Source organism: Mobula hypostoma, chromosome 4, assembly GCF_963921235.1.
Source record: "Mobula hypostoma chromosome 4, sMobHyp1.1, whole genome shotgun sequence".
NCBI classification, from domain to species: Eukaryota; Metazoa; Chordata; class Chondrichthyes; order Myliobatiformes; family Myliobatidae; genus Mobula; species Mobula hypostoma.
In genome coordinates this window covers 75,413,104-75,427,791 of record NC_086100.1, presented here as the reverse complement: position 1 = coordinate 75,427,791, position 14,688 = coordinate 75,413,104, and the positions used below count along the sequence as shown (strand labels likewise).

Below are 14,688 nucleotides of genomic sequence, written 5' to 3'. Positions count from 1 at the left end.
TATCCCGCCCCCTGTTTAAATTCTGCCCAGATTCGAATAAGGGCGCGGGGGTCGACGGCGATGGGCTGCAAAAAAAAATTTAAATGGTGGAAACGTTCGTTTAAAGAGGAAAAAACGGAAAGTGCTCGAGCGCCGGTCACGTGACTGGAAGAAAAAAGAAGGTAATGCGAAGCGCCTTTCCAATTGCCTGATCCGATTCATTTCTTGTTTCTCCCCCGCTAATATCCTCTTTTTTATGACGATGCTTACAAAATAAATATCATCGATTGTAGTTTTATTTGCGTACAATGGCTCTAATAAAAAAGCTATAACTTAGAATAATTTCCTGTTAAGTGTTCACACTGCTTTTTGCATGGTGCATATCTAAGTAAAAATACAAGTGGTTCCTTTTTATAGGGAGGTTGGTAGGGCGGGCACCATCACGGAACCAATAACGAGCATCCGTGGAGGTCCTTCGCCAACGAGCTTGGTATCGCTATTGTGGGGCATGCTGGGATTGTAGTCTTGTGCGAGCAATGTCGGCGGGAAATGTCACTGCAACGCTTCGCATAGAACTACAACTCCTGTTGGACTCGCAGCATTCTTTTTAAATTATAGTATGCGCATGTACCATCTGCTAACTTTAACATGCGTGCCAATATATGTGAACCCGCCTTTCTTCTATTTTATTGGTTGAAATTATCGGCACCTTTGCAGTGTAGAAACCAAATTGTTGCTACGACCGTCAACCAAGTGACGTAACGAGACTAGAGCTAAATCTGGTTTGCTAGGAGCTGGAGCCCCATTCCCGATCATGGCGGCGGGGTTGTCTGGTTTGGGTTGCTCCCGCTCGCTGACACGCGTATTGCGGTTTAGGACCTACACGTTACCTGTTTCCAGTATGGTCGGAACTGCCAAGGAGCACAGGCGGTGGTACTCAGTTAGCAATTTGACCGTACAGGAGAGAATCGAAAGGAAATCACAAAGGGCGATGCTTGGAGGAGGTCAACATAGGATAGATGCCCAACACAAGAGGGTATGTTTGACACATCGGCATTAACGTGAAGTCCTCGTGGGGACATATGTTTGAATATTCCTTTATAAACGTTCCGTTTATTTGCGCGTATGTCCTTAGTCTGCTAGGCAATCTTTCTAATGTCAGAGGCTGAGTGGTATTAATTGATTATATTAATCGCTAATGTTAAGTTAGCTGTATTTGCTAAGTATGGTGGTAGTTGCTTATCTTTTCCTGTATAAGAATTTATCCGTGTTTGCATTGCTTGAAAGGCATCTTTGTGACAATTGTGTAAGAGTTGCACATAAAAATAGAAAGCACTAGAAATTCTCAGCCAGTCAGGTAGCATTTGTAGAGAATGGAAAAAAAGTTAACTTTAGGTCGATCACCCTTCACCAGTATTCCGCCACTGCTTTACTTTTGCACACGTCATTTATTGTACCGGCATGTTTATAATGCTGTAAAAAAGTGCTTTTGTGATTTTCTGTGTGCTTCTGCTCTTTAGCATTTAGTTACCACTTGAATTCGAAGGTTTCACCAACAATAGGCCAGTGCTTCCTTCATGAGGTGATTATGCACCTAATCGATAATTTTACTTTTATTTGTTGGCGACTGAACCAGACGTTAACTGCTATTTGTGTACATGTGCAGTTTTTAAAAGTGTAAAGTATTATTCTTCCTATGGTCAGCCATGGAATCAGCAATAATGTGTAATGCTGAATAGAGGGGATTGCAGTTAATTGGGGCACCCAGTTGTGGCTGCCCCAATTACCTGTGTAGCCAAGTGGTCAGGGCATTGGACTAGCGATCTGGTTATGGGTTCGAGCCTCGGCCGGGGCAGAGTGTGTGTCCTTAAGCAAGGCACTCAACCACACAATGCTCCAGTCTACCCAGCTGAGAATGGGTACCGGCAAAAATGCTGGGGATTAACCTTGCGATAGACTGGCGTCCTATCCTGGGGGGAGTCTCGTACTCTTAGTCGCTTCACGCCACGGAAACCAGCATAAGCACCAGCCTGATGAGCCACAAGGCTCGTGACAGACTTTAATCTTTTAATCAATTACCTGTAGTTAAAAGGGTATAACTGAATAACAAATTATGCTTTTAAATGAAATGTGGAACAAATTAGAACACTACCAATGCTACTACAGTACTATAAAACCATGTATTAGTTCCTAATAGTTATTGACGGAGGAATTCATCCAGTGTACGTTGCCGTGTATGGGGTGTCCATGGAGGGAGTGTGCCTCTGGTGAAGGGGCTTGTCATGTCCATTCTGGGGCAGCTCACTCACCTTTGGTCTCCACCAGACATTCAGCTCTCACCTTTGGCTCTATGTAGCCATTTGCATTCAACGGCGGCTGTGGTAAACCATGTATATATGTTGTAACTTGGTTACTTGTCTGGACACACCCCTCTGCTGACTGCCCCTGTGGCTCCTCCCACAGAGTCCTGTATAAAGGTGTTCGCCTTGCCCCTCCCCCTCAGTCTGGGGGCAGACACTCACCATGGAGGTCGTATTGTACAGCGAATGAAAGCCTTTCAGTATTTTACCAAACCTCAGTCTTTTGGAGTAATTGAAAGTGCTTCAATTTTATTCGCTGTACATTTTAAAACATGGAACAGGCTCTGAGACCAGAAAAATTAGACCTCGATCCGCAAATGCCTGACGCTGGAAACGCTTTCGAACTCTGGCTGGCCTGCTTCGAAGCGTATCTAGAGGAGCAATAAATACTCCCTGATAGTCGAGAGGGTTCACTTACTTCATGCGAACCCTCAGTATGCCTACGTGGTTTTACCTGATGGGCGGGAGGACACGGTCTCCATCCGCGACCTGGCGCCTGCAGGAGCTCCGGGCCCCTACCCTGAACACTCCGTGGTGACTATTGACCCCGTACCCACCAATGTATGTACCTACGAGACACCGTGCACCCCAAACCCTATACAGACACCACACGACACTCCCATACCGGGCGCGACGCACATGCACGAGGGATTACCGACGCCTAACGTGCCGACACCTGAAGTCAGGCCGGAGCCAGCACAACCGCCGTCGCCAGTGCTACGTAGATCACAGCGACGGACTCGACCGCCTGATAGACTTAACCTGTAAATATACTTCTTGTAAATATTGTCAGTCACTTCACCCCGCGGGACTCTTTTTAAAAAAAAAAGGAGGGGTGAATGTGGTAAACCAGGTATATATGTTGTAACTCGGTTACCTGTCTGGACACACCCCTCTGCTGACTGTCCCTGTGGCTCCTCCCACAGAGTCCTGTATAAAGGTGTTCGCCTTGCCCCTCCCCCTCAGTCCGGGGGCAGACACTCACTGTGGAGGTCGTATTGTACAGCGAATAAAAGCCTTTCAGTATTTTACCAAACCTCAGTCTTTTGGAGTAATTGAAGGTGCTTCAGCGGCCACACCCTGGTACACTGTTTCGACAACGGGCTAAACCAGGTGAGGATAACTGGCGAGTCTCATACCCCGATGAAATAGGGACATGCATGTCCTAGCATGTGAAGTCAGCTCCAGTGGAGTGGACGGTTAAGATCAGCAGTGAGATCCAGCAGCAAGAAGGTGGTTCTGCAGTGCTTTGTGAAGAATGAAGGATAAGACATATAATACATGGTTATCCACTGCAACCAAGGAAGACCCCAGTTAGTGATGATTACTCGTACCATGGATCTGGACTTCCAAGGTCAAGAGTCTTTATACAATGTCTTCGACAACTGTATCCTCCAAATCTTTATCTTCATTGTAACATTCAAGCTGATTACCAGTATCTTTAAATTCTTCGTAGTTCCTAACTTGCTGGAAGTAGTGAAATCGTTTTTTTTAACCCCCTTCTCCCATCAACCCAGGTTTTGTATATTCTGTAAAGATGTCTTATGCCCATTATCCCACAAGTCTTGCCATAATCCCCTAATTCTTAACCCCCATCAACCTCTTAGATTCTGATTTGCTAAGTGGAAGGTGTTTATTTAGTTGAACTTTTAACAGCTTTTTGAGTTAAACAATCAACCTCATTCCTCTCAACATCTCTATGTGCAGGAACCCATAAGAAGAGACATGTAAACTGATGCATTGACTATGAAGTAAAGTTTGACGAGCTTCCAACAGTAAATCTGACCTCCTGCTTGAATGACCAATTTCAAGACTCTTAACAAAACCGAAAAAGAATCTCAACAAACTACCACGTTGCAAGGACAATTTTCTCCACCCACTGTAACCCAAAATGATGGCAACCAATTCTGTATATACTGACAAATGATTAGTAAGACTTTTTTTATTATTACCTGTAATTCAAGCATAAAACATCCACACCATCATTCCCAATTAATTATCTTTTGATCCATCAGTAAAAATGATTAACATATCATAATAATTTTCCTTAACATATTGATGAACCAACAGACTCTCAGGCATATCAGAATTCTTAGACTTCATTAAATCATGTAACCTAAAATCAACTAAAGTAATTGGCAAAAACCAAGGTGGGGTGCTGAGATAATTACAGTGGGGCACATTGCATAATCCAGCAAACCCATATTCCTAGCATGGTAAGAACCCAGCCACCCAAATCTTTTTAAAAAAAAAAGTCTTCTTGTGATGTTCCCAACAGTCGTCCAACACACCTTTAACAGGGCAGTTCTTTGCCCCCTCAAATTAATCCAATATGTTAACATCAACTTCAGCCTCCCCAACTGTAGGGGTAATTGTCCCATTTCAACCAGTAAAGCCAAAATGGGGGACAACGTTACTGCACCATGACACAATCTTAAAGCCTTTGCTTGAATGGCATCCAAACATTTGAAAGTTGAAGGTGAAGCTGATCCATTAGCCACACAGCCAGAATCAAGCACATATCTAGTTAAACAAATATAAATGTCCAACAAAGATTTTCATGTAGTGCCCAAGAATACTCGCATAGACACCTGAGAATATTTAATGCTCTTTTACATTTATCAATTATTTTACTGGTATGGTGCTTCAATGTCAGCTTATTATCCATCCACATGCCTAGAAATCTTACCACTGACACTTCAAGAGTTTGACCATATAATTTCAAATCAATTTCAAAAAAATACTGCTATTACAACTTCTTTATATACCTGTGCTTTCCTAATATCATCTTCCAAACGCAAAATTGAAGCCAATGTCATTCTATCCTTCTGAAATCCGCTCTAATAAAATACTATATCACCTCCCTTTTCGAAAATATCATTCAATTACCATATGTTCCATAAGTTTACACAAATGGGACATTAATGATATTGGTCTATAACTAGAAGGATCCGATGGGGGTTTCCCAGGTTTTAGAATAGGCACTACTACTGCCATTTTTCATGAGGAAGCGTAGTGGCCCAACCTCCAAATATGATTTTAAAACTTTAATATTTCAAGGGAGTTGTAGTTTTATATATATGTTTAAATATAGATATCATCCTTTCCTAGAAACGTCTGACCTGCACCATTAATGGCCACCTTAGATTTACACAAAGAAAACTCTACATCACTAGTACTATCATTGCTACAGTTGGCTTCCAACACATCAGGGTATTCACTTAAAACCTTATACCTACGTTGTTTAACCTCTTCACTTAAATTATCTTGATTATGAATTGTAGCAAATGACCTAGCCAGTAATGCAACCTTCTCTGTATTAGTAACAATCATATTATCTTCTTTAATCAATATTGGAATGTTATTATGCCTATGAGTCTCTCCATTTACTTAATCATTCCCAAATGTCTCCGTTTCATGTCCCTTCCAGTGCTTTCATAAAATGACCTCCAGTAAATCTTTTTCACCCTTAACCACTTTCCTCGCCACATCCTTTTATACTTAATAAGGTCACAGAGAGTAATACTTCTTAACTTTCCTAAACACCTTATTTTCCTCCTAATTGTGTCTGCACACTCCTCAGTGCACCTTAAACTTCTCCCAATTTGCTTCACCAAAATTCCACCTCCTAAATGTGCCTCATATGCTTCATTCACATCCACACCTCTACATCCTATCCCTTTTCATATAAAACTGGCAACACCACCACTTCTACCAACTAACCTATCATGCCTAATTACAATATAATCCTGCGAAGAAAAACTCAAATGTAACAACCAGGTTTCCTGAATACATATAATATCTGGAGGATTTGACAGATCAGAAATAAACTTTTTAAAGTCATAATCATTAGAAATCAGGCTTCTCACATTCCATTGCAATATTATTAATCTCATTGTGTCTACCTTCACAAGTAGACTATATTATAGATATATCAGAGCTTCATTTACAGCTTCCCACATAACACCAGTTATATTAAGATACTTTTCAGCAGCTTTCACAATAATTTTAATTTTCTTAGTATGACTATATGTCTGAGCAGTACAATTCACCACATCCATTATAAATAGCACAAACTTCATTTTATCAGCTAGTATCTTTAGTAAGAGAACTGTGATGCCAACATGTATTTACTTACTTCACTGTCTGCTTTCTGACTGGTAATACTTTATCAACATTCAGTTTAACTTTTTGCAAGGCCTCTGTATTAGACGCACCTAACTGTACTTTAACCTATTGAACTTCAGCTGCCTTCATAAGCATTTCACATCCTCTATAAGCTGCAGTATGTTCTCCTCCACAGTGACAACAGTTAAACTTCACGCCTTCTCCACAATCTTCATACTTGTGTTCCCCGTCACACTTACTGAACCTTAGTTTCCCACAACATACTGCCGCAACATGCTCTTGTTATCGTATCAATGAAGTCACTGGAGAAAAGTACTGATAAATACAAAGCAGCTTTTTTATTCGACAAAACAAGGTACAGTAGGCATCATACGGAGATGCTAGTAGTCAAAAGGTCTCTCTGGCCCAATATGAGGCTCGGTATTTTATGTGTTAAACATCAAAGGACAATTCCATATTTACAAAGTATGGATAATGCTTTCTTTGAAACTACACAGAAACTTCACGGACTTTTGGTAAGATGGCGATAGTTTAATCGCTTAAAACTGTGGCTCCATTTCATTTCTTACCTCTGCACTTCTTATCTTTTTTTAACCCCAGACTGCTAATTTTTTTTTGTTCTCCTACCTGCCTGCGAATACGCCTGTCCTACAATGGCTTTTAAGCCCTCCAGATCTGGGGAAAAAAGAAGTCTCTGCAACTGTCTCCGGCGCTTCTGCCGAGGTTATCGCTGTTTTGGAACAGCATCAAGAAAAGATTATATCTGAACTTAAGTCCAAATATACGTCTTCTTTCAGTTAGTTGGAGTCAAAATTGGATCAAATTAATTCCAAAGTGGAGGATCATGCCGTGTGTCTCTCTCATCTTGACTTAGAGACCGAAGATTTAAAATGTCATGTTCGGCGGCTGGAAGCCGTTTGTTCTAATTTGAGTGAGTATAACACCAAGTTATCATCTAAAATAGCTGATCTTGAAGGTCGGAGCAGAAGGCATAATCTATGAATCCTGGGTGTGCCAGAGGCTATCAAAAGCGGATCTTCTGTTGAATTTTTTTCTCCTTTACTTTGTGAGATTTTTGGGAAAGATACTCTGTCAACTCCACCTGAGTTAGACGGAGCTCATCATACATTTCCGTACGGCTCTAGGCCACACCCAGTTATACTCTGTTTTCATCGATTTCAGGTGAAAAACCTTCTGTTTATGGAAGCATGTCGGAGAGGAAAATTGCATTATAAGGGTCATTCTATTCATATTGTTGAAGATTATGCTCCTCAAGTTCTGAAGCTGCGCGCCGAGTACAAAGTCGTTATGAAAGAGTTTTACAACCATGGATTCAGGCCCTCTCTGCGTTATCCTGCCCATCTCCGAATAACTCTTAGTACAAAAAATGTACTAAAAAATGGTTTAACTCTGTTACAGAAGCTCAGAAATTTATCAGAAGTCTCCCTACCATTGCCATTCAGGCTCGATCTGATTATTTAAAATGGCTGATTAGTACTTCTGTTTTTCTCCCTTTAGTTTTTTTCCCTGTTTTCTTTTTAAATTTAATTTTTTAATTACTGAATTCTTTTTCATAGTTTTTCATGGGTATGGCACTCTGCATTATTACTTTAAGTCTTAACACTTTTTGCTGGAATTGTTTCATTTTTCTATATGTACAATTTTAATTCGCAGTGCATAAAATCTCTTTTTTTTGAACTGTTAATTAAATGGAGCTTATGAAGATATTCAGAAACTGGAAGTTGGCTTTCAGGGTAGTTTTTTTTCCTGAAGAGCTTGCCGCTGTTCTTTGGTAGCTTTCTTGTTTTGGGATGGGGGGGGGAGGGTTCCCTAGTGCCAATACTATTTATACAACCTCCAGTTATTCTTTGTTACTCAGGACTTTTTTTTTGTCCTGATTCTCTCGTCTTATACTTTTGCCCCAGATCTGTTATTTGAGTGTTTGTTCTTGTCTATGCCTACTACCCTTTATGTTTTTTTTAAAGGACAATGGTTAGTCCGTTGAACTTTATAAGCTGGAATGTTAAGGGATTTAATCATCCTGTTAAGAGAAGGAAGGTATTTTCACATCTTAAGCAGCTCAAAGCTGACATTGCTTTTTTGCAAGAAACACATTCGTAGTTTCGATAACTCTCGCCTTATGTCTAGGTGGGTGGGACAGCACTTCCATTCTGCCTTTCCGGCTAAAGCCGGGGGGGTGGGGGGGCGCACGGGGGGGATGTTTCAATCCTTATCAATCAGAATGTTCCCTTTGAGCTTCACAACAAAGTGTCTTGACACAAATGGTTGTTTTATTATTGTCTCTGGGAAATTGTATAATACTAGGGTAGTCTTGGCTAACCTCTATGCTCCCAATTCAGATGATGTGGACTTTTTTGATCATTTTTTCTCTTTATTGCCTGACTTGAGTTTATATTCCCTCATATTGGGTGGTGATTTTGTTTCTTTTCCAATATTTTTTATTGATCTCTATATAGAAGAATACAGAGTTCAAGAGAATACATATTATAAAACAAAAGAAAGAATATAATAATACCAGATGCAGTATACTGAATCACAGTAATGAACTCCTTACTGTATATTCATGTAGATTAGATTAATTGCTGTATTAGAATATAAACAATTTTATTAAAAAAAAGATCTATACCCACTACCAAAGTCGAAGCTGTTTGGGGAAAAAAAAAGAAACAAAACTTATCAGATAAAATATACTATTAACCAACTTCTGTACTTTAACAAGAAGTCAAAGATTATGAAAATAATTTAAAAACGGCCCCCACAAATTTTGAAAATCTTGGTTAGATTCAGAAATTGAACAACGAATGTTTTCTATATTTAGGTATGCCATAACATCCCGTAACCACTGAGCATGATTAGGCGGAACAGCATCCTTCCATTTAAACAAAAGCGCCCTCCTAGCCATAATAGAGATAAAAGCCAGAATGTGCAGATCAGATGTCTTCAAAATGGTATCTTTCCTTCTAACAGTACCAAATAGGGCAGTCAAAGGATTAGGCTTAAAATTTACTTTAAAGAGTACAGAAAAAGTTTGGAATACTTCCTTCCAATATTTTCCAAGACTTGGGCATGTCCAAAACATATGAATAAATGAAGCTTCTCCATTGTTACACCTATCACAGTAGGGGGATATATCCCTATAAAAACGAGGTAATTAGCAGTCTGGGGTTTTAAAAAAAGAATATAAGCCCTATACACTTTAAATTGTAGGAGGGAATGACGAGCATATAACGATAAGGTATTAACCAATTTAAAAATCTCATTCCAAGTTTCTTCAGAAATTGAGGTCTGTAAATTTTGTTCCCAAAGATTTTTAATTTTGTCTAAAGAATCATTTCTCATTCCCAACAACATATCATAAATATTGGATATTGAACCATTATAGAATGATTTCATATAAAGAATTTCATCTGATGCGTTCTTATGAGGACTATTAGGGAATGTACATAATTGAGATCGCAGAAAATCTCTAATTTGTAAGTACTGAAAAAAATGGGTTTTTGGTAAACTATATTTAGTTGACAATTGTTCAAACGAAGAAAGACCTCCTCCCACAAACAGATCCCGGAAACATGTAATGCCCAATCTTTCCCATTGTTTAAAAACTACATCAGTCATAGAAGGCTTAAAAAAATAATTTTAAAAAATGGGACTAGAAAGGGAGAATGTCAATAAACCAAAGTGTTTTCTAAATTGTATCCAAATCCTCGAAGTATGTTTGACTACCACATTATCAGTTATCTTACTTAAGGATAAAGGAAGTGAAGATCCCAAAAGGGAGATAATAGAAAATTTATTAACCGAGTTAGCTTCTAAAGAAACCCACCCGAGACAGTCCTCATGATTAATATAGTATAACCAAAATGTGAGATTCTATATATTAGCTGCCCAGTAATGAAACCTAAAATTTGGTAAAGCTAAACCTCCATTCTTTTTAACTTTCAGGAGATGGACTTTATTCAATCGAGGACATTTACCTTTCCATATGTAGGATAAAATAGAGTCCAGAGAGTCAAAAAAGGATTTAGGAATAAAAACAGGTAACGCTTTAAAGAGGTATATAAATTTAGGTAAAACATTCATTTTAATAGAATTAATTCGGCCAATCAATGATGACGAAAGGGGTGACCAATTTGATAATGTTCTTTTTATATGATTTAATAAAGTAAGAAAATTCTCTTTAAATAAGTATTTATAATTCTTAGTAATTGTTACACCCAAATAAGTGAATTGGTTTCTTACAGTTTTGAAAGGAAGGTTAATATCAGTTAGTGGCAAAATATTCAAAGGAAAAAGTTCACTGTTGTGTAGGTTCAGTTTATATCCAGAAAACTGACTAAAACAAGATAGTAAAGAAAGTACAGAAGGTGATGAAGTTTCAACATTAGAAATGTAAAGCAATAAATCATCTGCATAAAGTGAAACTTTGTGGATAGTACCCTTCCGTAAAATACCAGTGATCTCATTTGATTCTCGAAAAGCAATAGCTAAAGGTTCTAAAGCCAGGTCAAAGAGCAAAGGACTCAAAGGGCAACCTTGTCTGGTTCCACGTTGAAGTTTAAATGGTTTAGAATTCTGGGAATTAGTAAGAACCCGAGCAAAAGGGGATAAATACAGTAATTTAATCCGTTGAATAAAGTTGAACCCAAAATTAGATTTTTCTAAGATTTTAAATAAATAATGCCATTCAACCCGATCAAAAGCCTTCTCAGCGTCTAAGGATATCACACACTCCGATATCTCCTTAGAAGGAGAATAAATAGCATTTAATAATCGACAAATATTAGAATAAGCATATCGATTTTGAATAAAACCAGTCTGATCGTCAGAAATGATAGATGGTAAGATATTTTCCATCCTACAGGCCAGAATTTTAGATAAAATTTTAGCATCAACATTAAGTAAGGAAATTGGTCTATATGAAGAACATTCAATTGGGTTCTTATTTTTTTTTTAAGGATAAACGAAACAGAAGCTTCGTAAAAAAAGATTGCGGCAACCTACCTGATTTAAAAGAATCTGAAAAAACTGAACATAAATGGGGTATGAGCAAAGAAGAAAAAACCTTATAAAATTCTCCAGGAAATCCGTCAGGACCTGGAGCTGTCCCTGAATGCAGTGAACGTACAGGCTGAGCAATTTCTTTGTGAGAAATACATTGATCCAACTGTTTTCGGTCATCAACAGAAAGCGTAGGGATATTTATTTGGACTAAACAATTATCCGTTACAGTATTATCTTTCAGAAGATCAGAACTATAAAGTTTGGAATAATATTCTCTAAAAGTATCATTTATTTCTAGATGATCAGTTGCCCTAATATCGTTAGCTTTATGAATTTCTTTAATCTGTCCTTTAGCACTAGAAGTTTTAATTTGTTTAGCCAATAATTTACCTGTTTTATCTCCATGAATATAAAATTAACTTAAATCCTTTAGGAGTTGAGTTTCAATAGGGTATGTTAATAAAAAGATCATATTTAGTTTTAATTTCAACCCCTCTTTTATATAAAACGGGATCTGAAGTCAAAGCATATTCTTCATCTAATTGTTTCGGCTAATTGGCTAAATTAATTCTCTCTGTATTAGCTTTTTTTCTTAATACTTGCAGTATAAGAAATTATTTGTCCTCTAATATATGCTTTAAAGGCATCCCATATGACAAGGTTAGATGTCTCCTCCACCGTATTCTCTTCAAAAAAAAAAGTGATTTGCCTCTCCAAAAACTTCAAGAAATCCTTGTCAGATAACAAAGTTAAATTAAAACGCCAGAATCTATTGGTCTGAGGAAAACCAGGAAGATTTATGGATAAAAGCACAGGAGCATGGTCAGAGATAGCAATCTCTTTATATTCACACAATTGAACTAATGGAATCATTTGGTTATCAATAAAAAATTGTCAATTCTGGAACACGTATGATGAACATGAGAGAAAAACGAGTATTCTCTATCTGCTGCATTTAAGAAAGGTCGTATATCAACAATACCACATTTCATTAAAAATGAATGGATAAATGAAGCTGATTTATTAAGTGTCGCTGGTTTAGAAGAGGACCGATCTAAAACTGGATCTAACCAGTAATTAAAGTCTCCTGCCATCACCAATGAATACAAACCCAGATCAGGCAAAAAGAAAAAAAATCGCTCAAAGAATCCTGGATCATCTATATTTGGGGTATAAACATTAGCAAATACCAACAATTTATTCACTAACTTCCCTGGTACTATAACAAATCGCCCATTGGTATCAGAAGCAACCTTGCGTTCAACAAAAGGAACTGTATTTTCTATAAAAATTGAAACACCTCTAGCTTTGGCCTGAAAACTTGCATGAACCTCTCCATCGGCTGAAAAGGCGTGAGTTATCAGAATTGCATATGTGTGTTTCTTGTTAAAAAAAATAATTGGGACCTTAAATTTTTTAAGATAGGACAAAATCTTACTTCGTTTCAGAGGATAATTTAATCCTTTCACATTAATACCAAGTAATTTAATACCATAATCCATTTTATTATTATTTTTAAAAAAGTAAAAGGATAATCCTTAAGAAGAATAATAAAACTAAACAATTACCTATGAGATAAGAAAACCAAACAACAGGTTTGGCTAAAGATCCCAAACAGCTTCCAAGAAAGAAAACCCAAACACCCTCTCCCCTCCCAAAGAGAGAAAGTCGACCAAAGAAAGTTGAAGCCTGCAACTAATAACGACATCCCCCTAAAAATCCTGCTGGCTTAGCTCCAAATAAATTACAAGGTTAGAATATTCCAACCTAGTCAAAACAACAGATAATAAAGAGGCAGTTAATTCTGGTAACAAAAAAACTCTAGAAAAGTAAGTATAATATAAAATAATGTGGACACACAGAATATTGGCTCATTAAAATCTTAATCTCAAAGTAAAACCTTAAGAGGTTCTGAAAGAAAATTGTCTACAAGATTCACCAGAGGCAAAATACACAATTATTCATGTAAGTTTTTGTTAAACAGCTCTAACATGACACTTTTAAAGTTAGCAGACAAAGTAATAGCACATTGAAGTCTTGTTCTCAAAATAAATCCTTAAAAAGCTCAAAAAAAGAGTTAAGTACAAAGTTTAGCACAGGTAAAATAAACAGTTATTCATGTAACAAATAATAAGCAATCACTTTACTGACTCTAAATATTCCTGAGCCTAGAGACTCGAAAAGAACAATCCGTCCTGCAGTGTTTGCCGGATACCGTAAAGGTTTCAGATCTTTTTTGTAGAACTCTGACATGATGCTATTGAACTTAGCACGTTCCCTCATAATCTCTGCTGAGAAATCTTCAATGATTCTAATCTTTTTTCCGTTAAAATCAACCATACCTTTCTGACGAGATTCATGAATTATACGGTCCTTTGTTTGAAACTCATGAAAAGCAATTACCACTGAACGAGGTTTGCTTGTAAACATTCTGTTCCCAGGTATTCTGTGCACTCGGTTGATCATTGGTGTCGATTTTAAAATATCAGGAAATAACTGAACCAGAAAGTTTGCAAAAAATTCCGTAGGATGATCACCTTCAGTTAACTCTTCAAGACCAAGAATTTGTACGTTATTCCTTCTACTTCTGTTTTCTAAATCAATAATCTTCTGTCTTAGTTCGTCGTTAACCTTGGATTGTTTTTCATAACACTTTTGCAGGTCGTCCATTTTCTCATCCAGAATCAACAAGATTTCTTCATTCTCTTTTATACGTTTATCGTGCTCAGATAGGATTTCTTGAATAGAATCCAGTTTTGTATTTAATTGTTTAATTTCAGAGCCAAGTTGTTGAAACTCTTCGGAGGGCTCCTTTCTGAATCACTGAAGTTCGTTGGAGGATTCTTTTCTGAATTGCTGCAATTCCTCAGACGCTTCCTTTCTGTGCTTTTGCATCAATTCAATAATAGAATCCAAAGATGTAGAAGAATTTTCTTTTTTACATTTAGCAGTTCTTGCAGTCGTGGTGTCAGATCAGGTTGGAAAGTAAGAAAAGTAAAGTAAACTAGGAGAGGCTGTAAAATGCTGCTATTCCATCCACCGCCAACAGGAAGTCAACAGGTCACCGCCAACAGGTGGTGATTTTAACTGTTGGTTAGATCCAGTATTGGATCGATCCTCCTCTGTTCCTAGACTTCCTAGTAAATCTGCTTTATCTATTCACTCTTTCCTTTCTAATTATCTCTGATGTGTGGCATTT

General features: G+C 37.8%; 1 protein-coding gene across 2 annotated transcripts in view; it reads left to right on the top strand.

Annotated features, from left to right (window-relative positions):
- The first annotated feature begins 40 nt into the window (after window positions 1-40).
- The window catches only part of pccb (propionyl-CoA carboxylase subunit beta), a 91,045-nt gene continuing 76,397 nt past the window's right edge, over window positions 41-14,688 (top strand). Inside the window, exon 1 of one of the 2 annotated variants that reach the window (XM_063046035.1) lies at window positions 41-161. Coding sequence is in view for 1 of the 2 variants with exons in the window: in XM_063046034.1 (XP_062902104.1) it covers window positions 794-1,015 (222 nt within the window). In the remaining variant the exon portion in view is untranslated. Of the gene's footprint in view, window positions 162-665; window positions 1,016-14,688 lie in introns of those variants that run through there. The other variant, XM_063046034.1, reaches the window with a different exon arrangement.